The following is a 20747-nucleotide window of genomic DNA, read 5'->3' on the forward strand; positions in this document are numbered from 1 at the left end:
ATAAAGGGCCATTTTAAATTAATATATTTTATTACTAAAGAGTTCTTATTTCAAGACACTATTTTGGAAAGGAAATACCAATAACCATTGACAAATTATTTACTGTACTGAATGGATTTTAATTTGAATGATGATACGAGATGTGTTCGTTAAATAAAGGGCCGTTTTATATTGATAAGTTTTATTTCATAGATTTAATTTCAAGACACTATTCTGAAAAGAAGACACAATTTAACATTTCAAAATAGTTCAAAAGACTGCCTGGATTTGGCAGTGATGAAAGGGTATGCTTCCGCGAGTGTTTTGGAGTTCACTATTAGGCGTTTGAAAGGGAGCGACGCAGAGCATGGACAAGTTTTTAACGTGCGTACGTTAACGCGCAGAGTACGTACGTTAACACGCAGAGTACGTTAACGTACGGAGCATGGACAAGTTTTTAACGTGCGTACGTTTAACGTTTTTAAGTTTTTAATGTGCTTTCGGATTAGTCGCATAAAATTGACGAAGGGAGCAAAAGACGAAGATCATAGACTGGAGCTGAATTATTTTTCAACGGAGTGCTTCCGATGCTTGTCACATACTTTTTTAGCAAAATACATTTTCTTAAAGTCAAAAATATTTGTTACATTTTATTTCATATGAAATGAATGAAATGATAAAATATATCAAACTGATCATAGAAACAAAACGAATGAATTTTCAAGAAATTAGTTGAATTCAAAAAAATACATCAATTCGTGGTTACAATTTACAATGATTCAACCTAGATACAGCGATGACTGTAACTAGGGTTTCTCGCCGGTCTGCTTTTGGATATGTAGCTTCAAACACTGTCTGTCACTGAAAGAGGAAGAGCAATGACTGCACCTGAAAGGTTTCTCGCAAGAATGCGTTCGGATACGTACCGTCAAACGATCTATGCGGCTAACAGAAGAAGAGCAAAGACTGCAGCTGAAAGGTTCCTCGCCAGTATGCGTTCGAATATGTTCATTCAATTTGTCTTTTTGGCTAAAAGAGGAAGAGAAATGACTGCAGCTGAAAGGTTTCTCGCCAGAATGCGACCGGATATGTCACATTAAATTGGGTATTTGGCTAAAAGAGGAAGAGCAATGACTGCAGCTGAAAGGTTTCTCGCCAGAATGCGACCGGATATGTCGCTTTCAATTGGGAATTTGGCTACAAGAGGAGGAGCAATGACTGCAAATGAATGGTTTCTCGACGTATGAGTTCGAATATGTTCATTTAAAGCATTTCTATGTCTAAAAGAGGAAGAGCAATGACTACAGCTGAAAGGTTTCTCGCCAGTATGCGTTCGAATATGTAGATTTAAATCGTGTTTCCGGCTAAAAGAGGAGGAGCAATGTCTGGAGCTGAAAGCTTTCTCGCCGGTATGCGTTCGAATATGCTCCTTTAAAGCATTTCTATGTCTAAAAGAGGAAGAGCAATGACTACAGCTAAAAGGTTTCTCGCCAGTCTGCTTTCGAATATGTAGATTCAAATCCTGTTTTCGGATAAAAGAGGAAGAGCAATGACTGCAGCTGAAAGGTTTCTCGCCGTATGCGTTAGAATATGCTCCTTTAAAGCATTTCTATGTCTAAAAGAGGATGAGCAATGACTGCAGCTGAAAGTTTTCTCGCCTCTGTGTGTTCGGATATGCTCCTTTAAAGCATTTTTTTGACTAAAACAGGAAGAGCAATGACTGCAGCTGAAAGGTTTCTCGCCAGTATGCGTTCGGATATGCACCTTCAAATGATCTTTGCGGTTAAAAGAAGAAGAGCAATGACTGCAGCTGAAAGGTTTCTCGCCAGTATGCGTTCGGATATGCTCCTTTAAAGAATTTCTATGTCTAAAAGAGGAAGAGCAATGACTACAGCTGAAAGGTTTCTCGCCGGTGTGCGTTCGGATATGCACCTTCAAATACTCTTTGCGGCTAAAAGAAGAAGAGCAATGACTGCAGCTGAAAGGTTTCTCGCCAGTATGCGTTCGAATATGCTCGTTTAAAGCATTTCTATGTCTAAAAGAGGAAGAGCAATGACTACAGCTGAAAGGTTTCTCGCCGGTGTGCGTTTGGATATGCACCTTCAAATAATTTTTGCGGCTAAAAGAAGAAGAGCAATGACTGCAGCTGAAAGGTTTCTCGCCGGTATGCGTTCGAATATGTAGATTTAAATCGTGTTTCCGGCTAAAAGAGGAAGAGCAATGACTGCAGCTAAAAGGTTTCTCGCCGGTATGCGTTCGAATATGTTCATTTAAATGGTGTTTTTGCCTAAAGGAGGTAGAGCAATGACTGCACCTGAAAGGTTTCTCGCCAGTATGCTTTCGGATATGTAGCTTTAAATTATGTTTTCGGTTAAAAGAGGAAGAGCAATGACTGCAAATGAAAGGTTGCTCGCTGTGATGCGTCCGCATACGTTGTTTTGGAAGGTTTTCACACGATGGAGATATAGAACGTTGGGTGATTTTGACTGGTTTGTAACGGATTTCAGTTCTTTCGGTCGGAAATACTTTCCATTCAATAGGAGGCTCGTTGAACTGTTTGCTTTTACATGCTTTTTCATTAGATTCCAGGTTAATTCCGTGGAGATCTTGCAGTTGGTGGGGAGGTTGACCATTAATGCAACCACTTCCAGCAGTTGGAGTCAGTGAAACATGTTTCAAAGTATGAGGCGAACCCTTTCCGGAATCTTTTGCGCTGTCTTTTTCTGGGCATTCCGATTGGTCGGATTGCGAAGTGTCTTCTTCCTTAATTTCAATGCTTGTATGCAACAAGTCGGTTAAACTTTCGTCCACTTCGAATTTTACGCGAGCGGAAAGACCGAACAAAGAATCGCCTTGGAGCGGTCCGGGTGAGAGAACGCCACCACATGAATAAGATCCGTTCTCTCTTTTTACACGCTGGGGGACAAGATCGGCGTGGTCATCGCCAAATGCCGATTTCGTATCCGACACTGATGATTCATGCTTCAAAGTACCTGCGTACGTTACTTCGGGGACGTTATCCGGATCCATCACGCGTGGTATGTATTCTTCAGAGTAGTATCTTGAGGAGTGTCCATATGCGTCTGGGCCAATCCACTTAGAATCCTGGACAGAAGTAAATTGAAGCGAGTATGAGCGCAAATGTTTAAGACTGAAGTTTTATAAATGTAATTATTTTATACGATGAAGTCAAAAGAGATTGGATGTCACTTGCGCGGTTTCAGAATTAACCAGACTTGCGAGTCCACGGGATGGCACCGAAGATTTAAAGGTATATGTACGATGTGAATGGGAAATTGGACTGGATTTTAATACGATTAGGAAATATTAGTTCTGACTCAATTTAGAAACAGCGTAAGTGCCGTTAATTTCACGGATAGCTCATATGTGAGCGAATAAAACATAGTAGCTCTGAATGGCAAATTTTAGTCCAATTATTGATTTTATGACCGCTTGGACAACATTTCGGAGGATCATTGCATACCTTTTCTTTTATAACGTTATTTAGAACGATAGCGCCAATTCTGAACGTTGCATGGTAAAAGCTGGGTGCAGATATTTACCAAAGTATTTTGAAAAGTGAAATATCAGCTGATTCGTCCTGCCCTATAAGGTTATGTCTTGAGGGCCTACCAATTCGTTCATGGTTTAGTGATGATCGACCCATTTAGATCTGATAGTGATCATGAAATTACGAAACTGAATATTCTTTCTCAAGTATAGCTCGAATAATATTAGGACATCAATGGTTTAATACCGCCCTTTGTTTTCAAGGCAAAAACCATAATCAATTTTCTCTGAAATATTGGAGGAAAATATTCACAGATTTCCGTGGTAATTGGTGTTTCATCAAGGGAAATTTGGTAACGTCTGGGTTCTGTAAGCTCATGCAGCAAAATCCATCTTGAAAAAATATCGTCTACCTCTGGTCATCAATTATATCTGGACGCTGGCAATAGCTGGCATATCGAGCTATGATTTTCCTTCAATTTCGCGTGATACCACATGCCTACTCCGGAGTGCGTATAGTTGCTCGCTTGGTCTCCGCTTCTTCAAAAGTGAGAAATTACGCGCAATTCATCTCAATTTTTCTGGAAAATGCGCGATTTTTAAAGCGAATGCGTCAAGTGCTTGACGATTGCTCGCTTTTTACCTCAAAGTCCCCAAAAATGCGCCACATTTCCTGCGAATTCGAACAAAACATAAGAATTTACACGATAATCTCCGGAATATAGCGGCAAATACGCCTCTATAAAATCTATGAAGATTACGCGAATCCACATCATATCGCGATATAAACGCAAATTTTCCAGCGGATGATTGAGGACGTTAGCAGACACACACAATTGTCACCTGAATAAGCGTTATATACCTGAACATCGATGATAAAAAGTTGGGGTCCGTTAAGCCCCAAGGGTAGCCCCCTGAAAATGTTGGGGGGTCAAAAAGTAGCTTTCTTTGGCCTAAAAACATCCTTCAAGTTTCAAATCTCTACCTCAATAGGGTAAAAAATTATATAGGGGGGGGGGGGGACTTTTCTAACGCCCTGTAGAATTCTTAACGTCCGTAATTAAAAAGCGGAGAGCTATGACTTTCCTTCAATTTCGCACGATACCACATACCGACTCCGGAGGTCGAATAGTTGCTCGCTTGGTCTTCGCTTGTTCAAAAGGGAAAATAACGCGTGATTCATCCAAGTATCGTGAAAAATGCGCTGTTTTCCTAGTGAAACCGTTAATTATCGTAGGATTGCCCGCTTTTCACTTCCATGTTCCCGAAGATGTGCTTCATTTCCTGCGATTTCGAAAAAAAAAATGAGACATTAGGTGATAATCTCCGAGATATCACGGCAAATACTACATTTCTCCGGCGGTTTTGTGAAATTAACAGTGGCGTGGCGTGAATTGCAATACATCGATTGTTGTGCCATTTAAACCCACGAAAAAAGATCGATTATCAGGGGGTTCGCAGCGAACACCTAAGTAATCGATTCTTTACCATAGCTTCAAATGGCGAGATATCGATAATCGATTATTCACGCCACGCCACTGGAAATTAATAAAACTTACGCGCAATTCACAAGGTGGCTGGCCGAATTTCCCTGGCCCGAAGGATTGCCCGCTTTTCACTTCCATTTTCCCGAAAATTCGCCATGTTTCCTGCGATTTCGTACAAATCAGTGCGTGAATGATCGATTTGCGATATTTCCCCATTGGTAGATATGGCAGAGAATCGATTATTTAGGCGTTCAATGCGAACACCCTGCTTGTCGATCTTTTTCAATGGTTTTAAACGGCAGATCAATCGATGCATCGCACAGCGCACCAAGCCACTGGTCGGAGCAGCTAAAGTAGGCAAGTCAAACGTTGGAAAAAGCTCACTTCCGAATAGATGGGCGTTACTGCTCTCGGGTAACACGGCGGCTTTTGATTGGTCGCGCTAAACAGGTCTTCATCGAGCTCTTTGCGGTCATAGGTGAATAAATACGATAGCGACATCACGCGAAAGTAAGATTCTCCCTTGAAAGAACTCAATGAAATCATCATCAAATATACTAATGGAAGATATAAATATTTCATTAGGATAAAATGCTGACTCATTCGAAACAGTGAACGGCACTGATCCGAAAAGAGAGGGTCAATAATAACAGCGCAGATTGAGTTCATTTGTGATAAAACTAGTGACAGTGGGTTTGGAAGCCTTTCGACCGAAGGGAGCCGGGAGCGTTCGTCAACTTATGGCCGGGAAGCGTAAATTGACCAATCAAGAAGCAGCAAAATATTCCTGTGCTAAGAAATAAGTGACCAGTCCATCCCTGCATAGGTACAAAAGGATGAAACTCATCCTTTCAATCGCCTTTTGAGAAAAGAAGAAAAAATCATTCTCCTTCGGAAAATACACAATCACAACTTCTCATGTTGAACTTGTATATCGGTAATATTACGATACACTCAGTTAAACAGCTTTATTAACAAGAATTTAAGGTATGGTGTATTGATTTCGGTTTGAATGATTACATTTTCACCCTGATCCAGAGACCATTCAGCTCCTGCATTGGAGTGGGAATGTCAGACGGCTAAAGAGACGTAAGCCACATGAGCTGACCTCAGCTCTGTTTCATCGAAAATAACGGAAAGTAATCGTGCCATCCTAATTTAGCCAGTCTATGCTAACTGAAGGAATTAGAATATTCCTAAGCATGAGGTACATATTATTAAAGGGTGTTCTTTTCATTGTTATGTATGTACATAGTTGTCCCACTAATAATTGTAAGTTTCCCCCGTTTACCATAGTTACAATAATTCTTCTGTCCTTCTATATCTTGTTTCGAGTTCCTATTTCAAAATCTTCAAAATTTCCTAGATTTGACTTGTAAAGTAAAACGTTTATTCACCGTTCACAACAGCAATTTAAAGCTGGCAAAATAAGTGAAATCTTCAGCGTCTTAAAATCTTAGTGGAACCATTAGTTACATTTAATTAATTCATGTTAAAAAAGACTACGGCAGGCTAGAAATACGTATGTATGTAAATTTGTTCAATTATTACTTTACAATAAAAAAATAAATAAAAAAGTTTAATGATACGAGAAGTGTTCAATAAATAAAGGGCCATTTTAAATTAATATATTTTATTACTAAAGAGTTCTTATTTCAAGACACTATTTTGGAAAGGAAATACCAATAACCATTGACAAATTATTTACTGTACTGAATGGATTTTAATTTGAATGATGATACGAGATGTGTTCGTTAAATAAAGGGCCGTTTTATATTGATAAGTTTTATTTCATAGATTTAATTTCAAGACACTATTCTGAAAAGAAGACACAATTTAACATTTCAAAATAGTTCAAAAGACTGCCTGGATTTGGCAGTGATGAAAGGGTATGCTTCCGCGAGTGTTTTGGAGTTCACTATTAGGCGTTTGAAAGGGAGCGACGCAGAGCATGGACAAGTTTTTAACGTGCGTACGTTAACGCGCAGAGTACGTACGTTAACACGCAGAGTACGTTAACGTACGGAGCATGGACAAGTTTTTAACGTGCGTACGTTTAACGTTTTTAAGTTTTTAATGTGCTTTCGGATTAGTCGCATAAAATTGACGAAGGGAGCAAAAGACGAAGATCATAGACTGGAGCTGAATTATTTTTCAACGGAGTGCTTCCGATGCTTGTCACATACTTTTTTAGCATGTACTCAGTCATGTACTTTTAAAGTATGTTTCCGGCTAAAAGAGGAAGAGCAATGACTGCAGCTGAAAGGTTTCTCGCCGGTATGCGTTCGAATATGCTCCTTTAAAGCATTCCTATGTCTAAAAGAGGCTGAGCAATGACTGCAGCTGAAAGGTTTCTCGCCAGTATGCATTTGAATATGCACCTTTAAATTACTTCTTTGACTGAAGGAGGTGGAGCAATGACCGCAGCTGAAAGGTTTCTCGCCAGTATGCATTCGAATATGCTCCTTCAAAGTTTTTCCATGTTTAAAAGAGGAAGAGCAATGACTACAGCTAAAAGGTTTCTCGCCAGTATGCGTATGAATATGCTCCTTTAAAGCACTTCTGTGACGGAAGGAGGAAGAGCAATGACTGCAAATGAATGGTTTCTCGCCAGTGTGCTTTCGAATATGTACCTTCAAATTATCTTTGCGGCTAAAAGAAGAAGAGCAATGACTGCAGCTGAAAGGTTTCTCGCCGGTATGCGTTTGCATATGCTGCTTTAAAGTATTTCTACGTCCAAAAGAGGAAGAGCAATGACTACAGCTGAAAGGTTTCTCGCTAGTATGCGTTCGAATATGTTCATTTAAATGGTGTTTTTGCCTAAAGGAGGTAGAGAAATGACTGCACCTGAAAGGTTTCTCGCCAGTATGCGTTCGCATATGCTCCTTTAAAGCATTTCTATGTCTAAAAGAGGATGAGCAATGACCGCAACTTAACGGTTTCTCGCCATTTTGCGTCCGCATACGTTGTTTTGGAAGGTTTTCAGACGAGCAAGATACAGAACGTTGGGTGATTTTGACTGGTTTGTAACGGATTTCAGTTCTTTCGGTCGGAAATACTTTCCATTCAATAGGAGGCTCGTTGAACTGTTTGCTTTTACATGCTTTTTCATTAGATTCCAAGTTAATTCCATGGAGATCTTGCAGTTGGTGGGGAGGTTGACCATTAATGCAACCACTTCCAGCAGTTGGAGTCAGTGAAACATGTTTCAAAGTATGAGGCGAACCATTTCCGGAATCTTTTGCGTTGTCTTTTTCTGGGCATTCCGATTGGTCGGATTGCGAAGTGTCTTCTTCCTTAATTTCAATACTGGTATGCAAGAGGTCGGATAAACTTTCGGCTGCTTCGACTTTTACGCGAGCGGAAAGACCGAACAGAGAATCGCCTTGGAGCGGTCCAGGTGAGATAACACCATCACATGAAGAAGATCCGTTCTCTCCTTTCACACGCTGGGGGACAAGATCGGCGTGGTCATCGCCAAATGCCGATTTCGTATCCGACACTGATGATTCATGCTTGAAAGTACCTGCGTACGTTACTTCGGGGACGTTATCCAGTTCCATCACGCGTGGTGTGTGTGCTTCAAAGTAGTATCTTGAGGAGTGTCCATATGCGTCTGGGCCAATCCAATTAGAATCGTGGACAGAAGTAAATTGAAGCGAGGGTGAGCGCAGATGTTTAAGACTGAACTTTTATAACTGTAATAATTTTACAAGATGAAGTCAAAAGAAATTGGATGTCACTTGCGCGGTTTCAGAATGAACCAGACTTGCGAGTCCACGGGATTGCACCGAAGATTTAAACGTATATGTACGATGCGGTTGGGAAATTGCACTGGATTTTACTACGATTGGGAAATATTAGTTCTGACTCAATTTAGAAGCAGCGTGGGTAAGTGCCGGTATCTTCAATGATAGCTCATGTGTGAGCGAATAAAAATTAGTAGCTCTGAATGGCAAATTTTAATCAAATTATTGATTTTATTACCGCTTGGACAACATTTCGGAGGATCATTGCATACCCTTTCTTTTATAACGTTATTCAGAGCAATAACGTCAATTCTGAACGTTGCATAATAAAGTATGGTGCGGATATGTACCAAAGTATTTTGAAAAGTGAAAAATCAGCAAATTCGTCCTGCCTTATAAAGTTGTCTTTCAGGGCCTACCAGCCTACTCCCACTGAACTCCTACTCCTCAAATTTTTCCGAGAGAAAATACGAAGAAGTTTCCACCCGTAATTTTCGGTCATACTCCTGAATTTTATTTCAAATACAATCTCTATATAATATCGAGGAAAAATCTTCTTGTGTATTTCGGAGGTGGCATAATTTATTGGTGGAAACTCGGCAACGTCCGATTCGTCGTGTGACATTTTTCCTGAGGAAGTCAGACTTGAACCGATGTTCCTCCCGTCCATATTCTCTCGCCCCTTCCCCTCCCATCAATTTTCCTTTCACCTCTCGGATGTTTATTCCCGTATTCTGAGATGATGATTGTGAAAATAAGAGGTTTATGGTAAATGACAGAAGCGAGGCACGAAACATCGACCTTCAACTTCTCCGATTCAATGCTATGCTTAAGAATCGATAACTGAGGTGTTTGTTGTGATTCCCAACATCCTGATAATAGGTCCTTTTCTATAGAGTTACACGGTAGATCACAAAATTCCTCGCGAAACGCAATACGCCACTGTTATTGGAGTATTTTAAATGCAACGAATGATCAGTCGCCGATTTGCAGAGCACTTGTCTTTTCCCCGCGGTTAAAAATCATATTAATGATTGCAAGACAACAAAACACAGTTCGACAAAACCGCTATGCAAAGCTAGATCGCTATGGCCAGTGGCGATTTTGGAAGTTGGCAACACTTTTTCCCCTCCATTTAAATCCATTACGGATATGGATTCCGGGTAAGACAAGCTGGCTAACCAAGAATGGATTGTTTTGAATTCATTTAAAGGTAGGAAAAAGGCTTGCCGACTTTCAAGAATCTCCACTTGCTCTTTTCATGGCTTGGAGGCCAAGAAACGAAGCACGACGGAGAATCAGATAGAGTCGCCGAGGTCAATTTTCCATGATGGCGACGAGCGCGTAAGCGTATGAAGTTTCGAGAGAAAGGGCTCAGTGCTCAGTACATGAAGTATCAGTGGAAAAATTGTATTACCCAAAATTAGCTCGTAAAAGAGAAATGGAAGATCGCAATTTACATTAGGGCTGGAGCGAAGTCAGAGCACCTTCAGTATTCCTTGTATGCAAAGCGTGCATCCGCAGAACAAGACAAAATGTATCCAGGCGCTGTGTTGTGATCAAAATCTGATGGACCACAAGACACGTATGAGAACTCGTATTAAAAAAAATCCAAAACGAGCGATTATCTCCGCACACTGAAAAAAAATTACACGACTTATAAACCAATTAGTGGTTCATATGGACCACCACGTATAGTAGTAAAGGCAACATATATTGATAGCACAAATACCTCAGTGATGGTATATCTACATTAGTATGGATCACAGACTGAGAATCATTGGTTCATTTACGACTTTTAGTGGTGTGCCATATGAGCCACTAATTAGTTTATAAAGCCATAGGTTTCCTCTGTGCCATACCGCGGGAAATACGCCATTTCTCCAGCGGTTTTGTAAGTTCAATAGAAGTTGCGCGTGCCCCTCAGATCGCCACACAAACGCAAATTATCCGGCGGCGGATTATTAACAACGTGGACGACCACACAATCGTCACCTCAATATCAGTGGCGTGGCGTGAATTGCGATGTACCGATTGTTATATCATTTAAACCCATGACTAAGAATCGATTATTAAGGTGTTCGCTGCGAACACCCTGTTCATCGATCCTTTTCCATAAGTTTAAATGGCCGATCTGTTAATATATCGCAAAGCACGCCACGCCACAGCTCAATATCGCGAAATTCACATTTATGCGAGCATAGAATTCATAACGTCCGTAATTTGTGATAGGCAAAGAGCTATGATTTTCCTTCAATTTCGCATGATACCACATACCTACTCCGGAGGTCGAATAGTTGCTCGCTTGGTCTCCGCTCGTTCAAAAGTGAAAAATAACGCGTGATTTATCCAAGGATCGTGGAAAATGCGCTGTTCTCCTAGTGGAACCGTTAATTCCCGAAGGATTGCCCGCTTTTCATTTCCATGTTCCCAAAAATGTGCTTCACTTCCTGCGATTTCGAAAAAAAATGAGACATTACGCGATAACCTCTGGGATATCACGGCAGATACGACATTACTTTCTCCGGCGGTTTTGAGACATCAATAGAAATTACGCGCAATTCACAGGGTGGCTGACAGAATTTCATTGTATCATTCCCTGATTCTTCTCTGACCAAGAAGTCTTCTGGTGCCTGGTCGTCAAAATCCTTGCTTCTTCAGTAAATTTTTCTTACTTTTCTAAATTTCTTTTTTGGCGATCCTCAAAAATCTATGCTTTATCCTTGTCCATCCCTGATCTAACAATCACTTTTAACTGTATTCGGATTGGGAAAGAGGAATGATGGAATGACAAAGGAGCGCGCCGAAAAATACGAGGAATCGAACCGGGAACTTAATGAAAAGATTGTTTCAGAAAATTGCATACCCGCAAAGCTACCTTTCAGAGTTCATCACAAACATATCGAATTTCCGTACCTTCTCATGCCAGAATCGCACGCTGGATCTGGCAGCTGACGGCTGAAATGCCTCAAAGTCGAGTAATGTTCATCCAGATTTGTGTCAAATCGATTCAGATCGTTCGGACAGATCCGCGAGGTTCCAATGGTCGCCGAGCCTCGTTACTGAATGTTGCGCGACACGCGCTAAACTCAGGTATCGGGCCGACGACTTCTACATTCAAGCCACATTTAGCTCCAACATCTAGCGTGTGATTCCGGCATCACCGAAAATCCGTACTCTTTCCGTACTTCCGTGCCTATTCCTTCCGAAATCCGTGCTCTTTGACTCTATCAGTGCTTTTTCCGTACACTCAGTGGTGGCTCTCACATGGGTTCCATTTTTAAACGATTCAGAAGTATTATGCTGCTTTACCTGTTTCGATGATTCTATCTACAAGATATTCGAGGAATTTTTAAGGAAATTCAATTACGAAAATGTTAGAGGAACGGCACTGGAAAAAAACACATTGGATCTAGAGTCCAGACTCTTAAAAACATCGACAAGAAAAAGTACTCTTGATTCAATCAGAATCTAGCTTAAATCAAGAACCAAGCCTCTTAATTTAAGCGGATTTCGTTTTGATTCAAGCAAAAATTCGATTGAATCAATTGATTCAATTCTTGTGAATGTTTTCAAGAGTCAGGACTCTAGATCCGATGTGTTTTCATTTCCCGTGGGGGCTCTCTACGCCGAAATGCTCTCTTGTGAATTTTCACTCGTAACACGCCTGACACTTCCAAATATTTCAAAATTAACTCATAGGTGTGAAATAGTTTATGGCTCACATCAGCCTCAGGAAAAGTCAGAGTGCCTTCAGAATTCCGTGTATGCAACGCGTGCATCCGCAGAACAAGACTAGTTAGATCCAGGCATTGTGATCAAAATCCGCTGGACCAGAAGACGTGTCGAGTATTAGACATCGTAAAAACATGTTTCCTCGCCAAACAGTCAACAAAGGACGCCATTCTACCTAAAAGGACTGCTCTCGTTGGATCTCTGGAATGATGCTCCTTATGGCTATTTTGTCTCAAACAACGTCAACTTTTGCGCACTTACGGCTTCCTCATGTGCCTCCATTCTAAACGAAGAAGACGAATGCCGTAATTTCAGCAGCATCAGTAATTTTATCTCAATTAGATAAGACGAATTAAAGAAGAAACTGGAGTTCGAAAATTTGCGAATTACTGCTCTGTTCGCAATCACGGTAGCAGAGTGCCTTTAATGTAACGAGTATGGCTATGTCCGTAATCGCCGTGCTACCGACGAGTGCAGTGAAATGAAGATATGAGAAAATTGTCCAAGTACAACGTTGACAGTTAGTGCTGAACGATCAACTCTATTCACCATGATCCGGAAGTCTCTCATTGGTATGTATTCGCAAGTGTTTCGAGCGCATAGAGCGTTTGGCAGCTAACGACGCAGAGCAAGGACCGGGTTTTCACCATATGCTTTAGATTTTTTTTTGCAAGGGTATTTTAATCATAAAATACCCTTGAATAAATGAATTTCTAGCGACTGATGATAAAATAAAATTCTTGTAATTGCTTCTATTTAATGTTACATTATACAATTTAAGGTTAAAATCGTTCCTAATTAACATTATTAGTTACTAATCTTCTACATGATATCAAGGAAATTAGAAGACACACAAGGAAGAAGCCATGGGAGCTTGTCACCAACGCTGATTCTGACTATTAAGAGATAATAATACTCACTACATTTGAATTTCACTTATTTCATCCACCTAATCCTTATGAGTCCCGATTAATCTTAAAATCAAGTCATAAGTTTAACTATACCTAATCATTAAAGAAATTAGTAACTATACAGTTCTTACTTTTATATACCCTTATGTACATACATTAAGATAATTGTATATATTTCCTCCTAGAAATGTTACAAAAAAAAGAAACTTCTTTTTTTTTTAAAAAAAAAAAAAAAAAAAAAAAAAAAACTTACTAATAATAATTCATTAAAGTAACTAATACTACAGTGTACATTAATGTTACATTACACAATTTAAAGTTAATCGCTCCCAATTAAAATTATTAGTTACTAATAATAGTTCATTTAAGTAACTAATACTATACTATTGGGCGATTATACAAGGTGTGTCCGGAAAGTATCAAGCCTCTTCTTACATCATGGATCTATTATACATAAGAAGTTGGTACTTGGTTGGACTTTGTCCATATCCTCCTGAAAGCACACACACAATGGAGATGTTGCATGTGTGAGGGATTTGCGAATTGAAAATTGATTCTCATGTAAAAGTTCGCGAGAAACACGACGGTGCCACTGGTTTTCTCTGAAATCAATTCCGAAGCTCAAAAAAAGCTCTCAAGTTGAGGCCCAAGTGGAGGGGATACCCCACGCTATTCTGAGAGTCCACCTCTACATCAAGACAAACTCTTCATGCGAAGATAGGGAGCAAATACATTGACAGGGCTGCCACCTTATTTGGGGACTCTTAAACTGTAATCACGGCAACCCTGTCAATGTATTTGCTCCCTATCTTTGCATAGTTTGTCTTGATGAAGCGGTGGACTCTCATGATAGCGTGGATATCCCGCGACTCAACTTGAGAGCTTTCTTTGAGCTTGGGAGTTGATTTCAGTGAAAACCAGTGTCACCATCGTTATTCTCGCGAACTTTTACCTAAGAATCAACAGTCAAACCGCAAATTCCTCACATAAGCAACATCTCTATCGCCATGACATGCGTTTAATCAGTTGACAGCGAGCACCTGATTAAACGATGTGTATCAAGTGGCATCGCATTTTATTTCCCGCGAAAATGTCCGATTGCGAGGATTAGCGAATTTGCATCAAGTTTTGCTTCATCTCGGATTGACATATCATTCATTATAGTAGACGAAGAAGTGGGTCTACGAGTAAGACCCTTAAACCAAAGACCGGTCTTCAGCTTGTATCGCTAAGGGGTAAAAGCGTCCTAAGAAGACGCGCCGCAGTCGAAGCCAAGTCAAAGTCATGTTGATAAATTTTTTTTTTTTTTTTTTTTTTTTTTTTTTTCTCCTTTAAATCAAGAAGGTGTGCATCATGACTCATGAGTATACCCCCAGGGACAGACTATCATCAAAGGAAGGCATACGGAAACTTTGCGCCGATTCGGGAATGCGGTGAGGCGGAAGCGTCCTGAGTTCTGGGAAAGCGGCGACCGGATGTTTCAGCTCCACCACGTCAAGACCTCGTGCCTGGTCCAACAATTTTTGGCGGAAACAAGGATCGCACAGGGGCCGCGTCCCTCCCCCCCCCCTCCCCCCATTCAGTCCAGACCTGGTCACTTCTGGCTGTTCCCCAAACACACAAGCGCTTTGAAAGGCACTTGATTTTAGACGGTCGAAGATATCGAAGAAAACACGACGCAGCAACAGATGGCCACCCAAAGAAGGATTTTCAGGAGTACTTGCATAAGTTAAAATACCGCTGGAACAAGTGCATCGTGTCTGGAAGAGAGTACTTCGAGAGAGATTAAAGTTTCAAGTCGGCCAGTTCCTAGCATCTAGTTTCCTTTAAAAATAAAAAAGTTTGATACATTCCGGACGGACCAGGGGCGGACTGGCCCGGGTGGGCGGTTGGGGATCCCCAACCATCAATTCTCTAGAAACCTCTCTGGGGCCCCCTCGAGGGCTTAAAAAGAATATACAAAATTTCACTCAAGGGAAAAGAAAATTTGTAAGACTTCTAAATGAGCGGCATTGGCGCCTCGAAGGTAACCTTGGGGCCCCAGTCTTGAACTGCAAGGAGTGCAATGGGCCTTGAAATTCGGAAGAGCACCCAGGCCCGGGACTTTTGAATGAAAGGGGCCCTAATGAAAAACGCAGATCTCCGCACTTGACTGGAGACCAGTGATGGTTCAGGCTGTTACAAAAGCGCCGGGACCCCTGACCTATGACTCCAAGGGCCCCTTTTGAAACATTCGTTTCTTCAAGGGGCCCCAGTGATATAAATTGGGGGCCCGCATTTCGGAGACTATAGTTTTTAGCTTCTTAAACCGGCTTAGAATTTTGAGGATCCCGATGAATATAAAATACTATGAACGATCGAGAAAATCTTTCCAAAAACCACGGATGGTTTGAATCAAATTAAGGGAGCGCTGGAGAATAGAGAAAGAGGAATATGAGGAGGGGGCCGCCCAGATGGTTATCTAGTGACTTGCAATTAGACAAAATCAGGCTGCGGTCGCCAGGCCCGTAGACGGGGAGGGGGAGGGCTTCGGGGGCTCAAACGTCCTCCGAAAGCAAAAACAAGGGAGGAAAAGAGAGAAGGAAAGAGGAGACAGAAGATGAGAAAGTGCGAGAAAAGAAGAAGTTTGAGACCGTCGAAGATATTTATCTCTTTTAATGTATAGTTTCAAATGAAAACACCGTGTTCATTTCTAAAACTTTCGTCAAAAAAGCCTCCAAATGCGTCCAAATAGAGTTGAAATTTCAAAAATTTTCCAGCTTTGTTGAATGTAACAATTTGAAAGTATTTCGTGTATAAGTAAAATAAAATGCAATTTTCCTGCAGAAATTGATGGAAAATTTGCGTCACGGAAGCCTCGAAATGCGTCCTAATAGAGTTAAAATTTCAAAAATTTTCAGGATCTTTTTGAGTGTATTTATGCATTTTTTGCTGAAAGTTCCAAAAGGAAACGTAATTTTTCAGTAGACATTAATGGAAAATCTGCGTCATGGAAGAATCGAAATGTGTCCAAATAGAGTTAAAATTTCAAAAATTTCAGGATCTTCTTGAGTGTAAACATACATTTTTGCTGAAAGTCAAAACGGAAACGTAATTTTTCTGCAGACATTGATGGAAAATCTCCCTCAAAATGCGACCAATTAGATTACAAATTTCTAAAATTTGGGGGGGAGGAGGGGAGGAAAGTTGCTTGTTTGTTACCCTAAAATATTGTTAAGTTTCAGGTTTCATGGCTCTGTCCTCTCATCTTTGTTATAGTATTCCTTCTTATTTGCTTCAGTTTCAAAAAAAAGTACAGTAAATAGGTGAAGTGCATCACTTTTGAACACTCAAATTTTTCACAAATTTTAAGCTAAGACCGCCTAAAATTTGATCTAGGAGGGGCTCCTTTTGAAAAATTTTCCGGGGGAGGCCCCCCGGACCCCCCTCTACGCTGGGGGTGTCCCCCCAGACCCCCCCTGGGGCCCCTGTACCAGCTTCGCCCAACCAACGATTTTGTACCCAGTCCGCCCCTGGGACGGACCTCGGATAAGTACAAACTAATGACTAATCCTATTGTACTTTGACATTTGCCATAGCCCCAATTATGGACCTTCATTGTACGAACGTAAAATGAAAAAGAAAAGCAAAGGAAAATAAAATAATTAGTCGCTTCAAATTGACTTTGGCAGCAAAAGACAAGGATCATGGACTGCAGCTGAATGTTTTCTCGCCGGTATGCATTCGGATGTTTTTCCAAAAGACGTTTTTTCACGAGAGGAAAAGGAGCAATTACTGTGACAGAATAATTTTTCACCTGTCGGTCTCCGACGTACCATGTCACGTCGAGTTACTTTTTCGACAACAAAAGGAAGGGCAGAAACTGCAACTGCATGGTTCTTCAAACGGATGCGTTAGGATATGTACGTAGCTTCAAATAATCTGTTTCACTAAAACAGGAGGAGCGACGACTGCTACTTCGAAAGGTTTCTCGCCAGTGTAGGTTCGGATATGTACCTTCAAATCATCTTTTCGGCTAAAGGAGGAAGAGCAATGACTGCAGCTGAATGGTTTTCCACCAGTGTGCGTTCGAATATGTACCTTTAAATCACCCTTTCGGATAAAAGAGGAAGAGCAATGACTGCAGCTGAAAGGTTTCTCGCCAGTATGCGTCCGGAAATGTACTTTTAAATGTTGTTTTTGCCTGAAGGAGGTAGAGCAATGACTGCAGCTGAAAGGTTTCTCGCCGGTATGCGTTCGAATATGCTGCTTTAGAGCATTCTTTTGACTAAAACATGCAGAGCAATGACTGCAGCTGAAAGGTTTCTCGTCAGTATGCGTTCGAATATGTCGCTTTAAATTGTGTTTTAGGCTAAAAGAGGAAGAGCAATGACTGCAGCTGAAAGCTTTCTCACCGGTATGCGTTCGGATATGTCTCTTTAAAATATTTCCTTGACTAAAAGAGGAAGAGCAAAAACTGCAGCTGAAAGGTTTTTCACCGGTGTGCGTTCGAATATGCACCTTTAAAGCACTTCTTTGACTGAAGGAAGAAGAGCAATGACTGCAGCTGAAAGGTTTCTCGCCAGTATGCGTTAGGATATGTCGCTTTAAATACTGTTTTCCGCTAAAAGAGGATGAGCAATAACTGCAGCTGAAAGGTTTCTCGCCAGTATGAGTTCGAATATGCTCCTTTAACGCATTGCTTTGACTAAAAGAGGAAGAGCAATGACTGCAGCTGAAAGCTTTCTCACCGGTATGCGTTCGGATATGTCTCTTTAAAATATTTCCTTGACTAAAAGAGGATGAGCAATAACTGCAGCTGAAAGGTTTCTCGCCAGTATGAGTTCGAATATGCTCCTTTAACGCATTGCTTTGACTAAAAGAGGAAGAGCAATGACTGCAGCTGAAAGGTTTCTCGCCAGTATGCGTTCGGATATGTACCTTCAAATGACCTTTGCGGCCAAAAGAAGAAGAGCAATGGCTGCAACTGAAAGGTTTCACGCCATGATGCGTCCGCATACTTTGTTTCGGAAGGTTTTTACGCGTTGAAGATACACAACGTTGGGTGCTTTTAACTAGTTCGTTTCGGATTTCAGTTCGATTGGTCGGAAATACTGCTCTTTCAATATGGGGCTCGCTTTTGCTATTACATTCTTCTACATTAGATTCCAGTTTAATTCCATGGAGATCTTGCAGTTGGTGGGGTGGTTGGTCATTAAAGCTTCCACTTAGTGGAACATGATTACATGTATGACGCACATCATTTCCGGAATCGTTTGCACTGCGTTTTACTGGGCGTTCCGATGGGTTGGATTGCGAGGTCTCTTCTTCCTTAATTTCAATACTGGTATGCAACAGGTCGGTTAAACTTACGTCTACTTCGACTTTTACGCGGGCGGAGAGACCGAACAGGGAATCGCCTTTGAGCGGTCCAGGTGATATAACGCCGTCACATGAAGATGTACCGTCCTCTCTTTTCGCTTGTCGGGCAAGATCGACGCAGTCATCGCCAAATGTAGATTTCGTGTCAGATTCCGATTTGCAATGCTTTAAAGTACGTGCGTTGCGACCGTCGGGGTTGTTATCCGGCGGATCCATCACAGGTGTTGGGCCCGATGCTTTCGTCAAAATAATATCTTGAGGAGTGTCCATGTGTCTTGCGGGTGAGTATTTTTGTCCGGGCCAATCCAATAAGAATCCTGGACAGGGGAAAATTTAAGCGAGTGTGAGCGCAGGCGCATATACGTAAGACTGAAGTTTTAAACATGTAATTATTTTACAAGATGAAGTAAAAGGAGAATGAATGTCACTTTCGCGGCTTCAAAATTAACCAGACTTGTGGAGACGGAGTTGTACTTGAGACTTATACGTATATTCACAATGCTGATGGGACATTGGACTGAATTTTGTTATATAATTCGGAACTATTAGTTCCAGCTAATTTTAAAGAAAACGTAGGTGCCATTATTTTCACAGATAGTTCATGTGTGAACAAGTAAAAAATAGGAGCCCTTAATTGCAAATGGTAGGTATTATGTTAGGTATATTAGGTATTATGGTTAATGGATTATTGATTTTATGACCGATTGGACATCGTTTCGGAGGATTATTGCATCCCTATTCTTTTTAAACGTCGTTCAAAAGGATAACGTCAATTTGAAGGTTATATGATCAACTTCGGTACAAATACGTACCTACGTAATTTGAAAAGTGAAAAATCAGCAATTTCTTCCTGCTCAATAACGGCTTTCCGTCTTTTAGGGCCAACCAACCTACTCGCACCTATCTCCTCAAATTTTTTCCGTGAGAAAATTCCAAAACGTTCCCACATGAAATTTTCGGTTCCACTAAATTTTATTTCATATGAAATCCTATAAAAGCTGGGAAATATATTCTCGAGTATCTGGGAAAAGTCATATTTTATCGGGGGAAATTCGGCAACGTTTGCTTTGTCGTGTAACGTTTTTCCTTAGCAAGTCAGACCTAAACCGACGTTCCTACCGTCTACTTTCTCCTCGCCCCTTCCCCTCCCATCAATTTTCCTTCCACCTCTCAGATGTCCATTCCCGTATTTTTGGATGACGATTTTGAGAAGAGAGGTTTGAGGTGAACGACAGTAGCCAGGCACGAAGCATGGACTATTCATTTCTCCTATTCAATGATACGCTTGAGAATCGATAACTTGAGGTGTTTGTTGTAATTCCGAACATCCTGATAATCGGTCCTTTTCCATAGATTTAAACAGTAGATCAATCGATTTCTCGCAAAACGCAATACGCCACTAATAAAGGAGTATTGCAAATGCAACGAATGATCAGTCGCCGATTTGCAGAGCAGTTGTCTTTTCCCCGCGATTAAAAATCATATTAATGATTGCAAGACAACAAAACACGTTCGACAAAACCGCTGTGCAAAGCTAGATCGCTATATGGTCAGTGGCGATTTGCAAGTGGGCAACACTTTTTCCCCTCCATTTTAATCCACTAAAGATATCAATTCTAGGTGAGACAAGTTGTTTCACCAAGAATCGATTGTTTCCAATACGTATAAATGGAGGAAAAAAAGGCTAGCTAACCTTCAAGAATCTCCACTTGCTCAAGTCATGGCTTGGATGCCAAGAAACGAAGCGCCACGGAAAATGTGGCAGAGTCGCCGGGGTTCATTGACCATGATGGCGACGAGCGTATAAGAGCAGAGGTGAAGTTTCGAGAGAGCAAGCTCAGTCTATTACGATTCAGTGGGATATTTTTGTAGCACCCAAAATTAGCTCGTAAAAGAGAAATGGAAGATCGCAATTCACAACAGGGCTGGGGAAAAGTCAGAGCGCCTTCGGTATTTCGTGTATGCAACGCGGATATCCGCAAAGCACGCATAGTTGTATTCAGGCGTTGTGATCA

The 20747-nt window shown here is 41.0% G+C and overlaps 2 protein-coding genes across 2 annotated transcripts in view; both read right to left on the bottom strand.

The window, feature by feature from the left end:
* The window catches only part of LOC109029629 (uncharacterized), a 203587-nt gene that overhangs the window by 130576 nt on the left and 52264 nt on the right, over positions 1-20747 (bottom strand). The gene's annotated exons all lie outside the window — the stretch shown is intronic.
* Positions 6746-19224, bottom strand: LOC109029567 (uncharacterized). Its single transcript, XM_072302537.1, has 2 exons — positions 17287-19224; positions 6746-8665 (listed from the first exon to the last, which is right to left on the bottom strand). Exons 1-2 carry the CDS (start codon positions 19000-19002, stop codon positions 7178-7180), a joined length of 3204 nt encoding a protein of 1067 aa, XP_072158638.1. The 5' UTR covers positions 19003-19224; the 3' UTR covers positions 6746-7177.

The sequence above is a fragment of the Bemisia tabaci genome, chromosome 7, assembly GCF_918797505.1.
Source record: "Bemisia tabaci chromosome 7, PGI_BMITA_v3".
NCBI classification, from domain to species: domain Eukaryota; kingdom Metazoa; phylum Arthropoda; class Insecta; order Hemiptera; family Aleyrodidae; genus Bemisia; species Bemisia tabaci.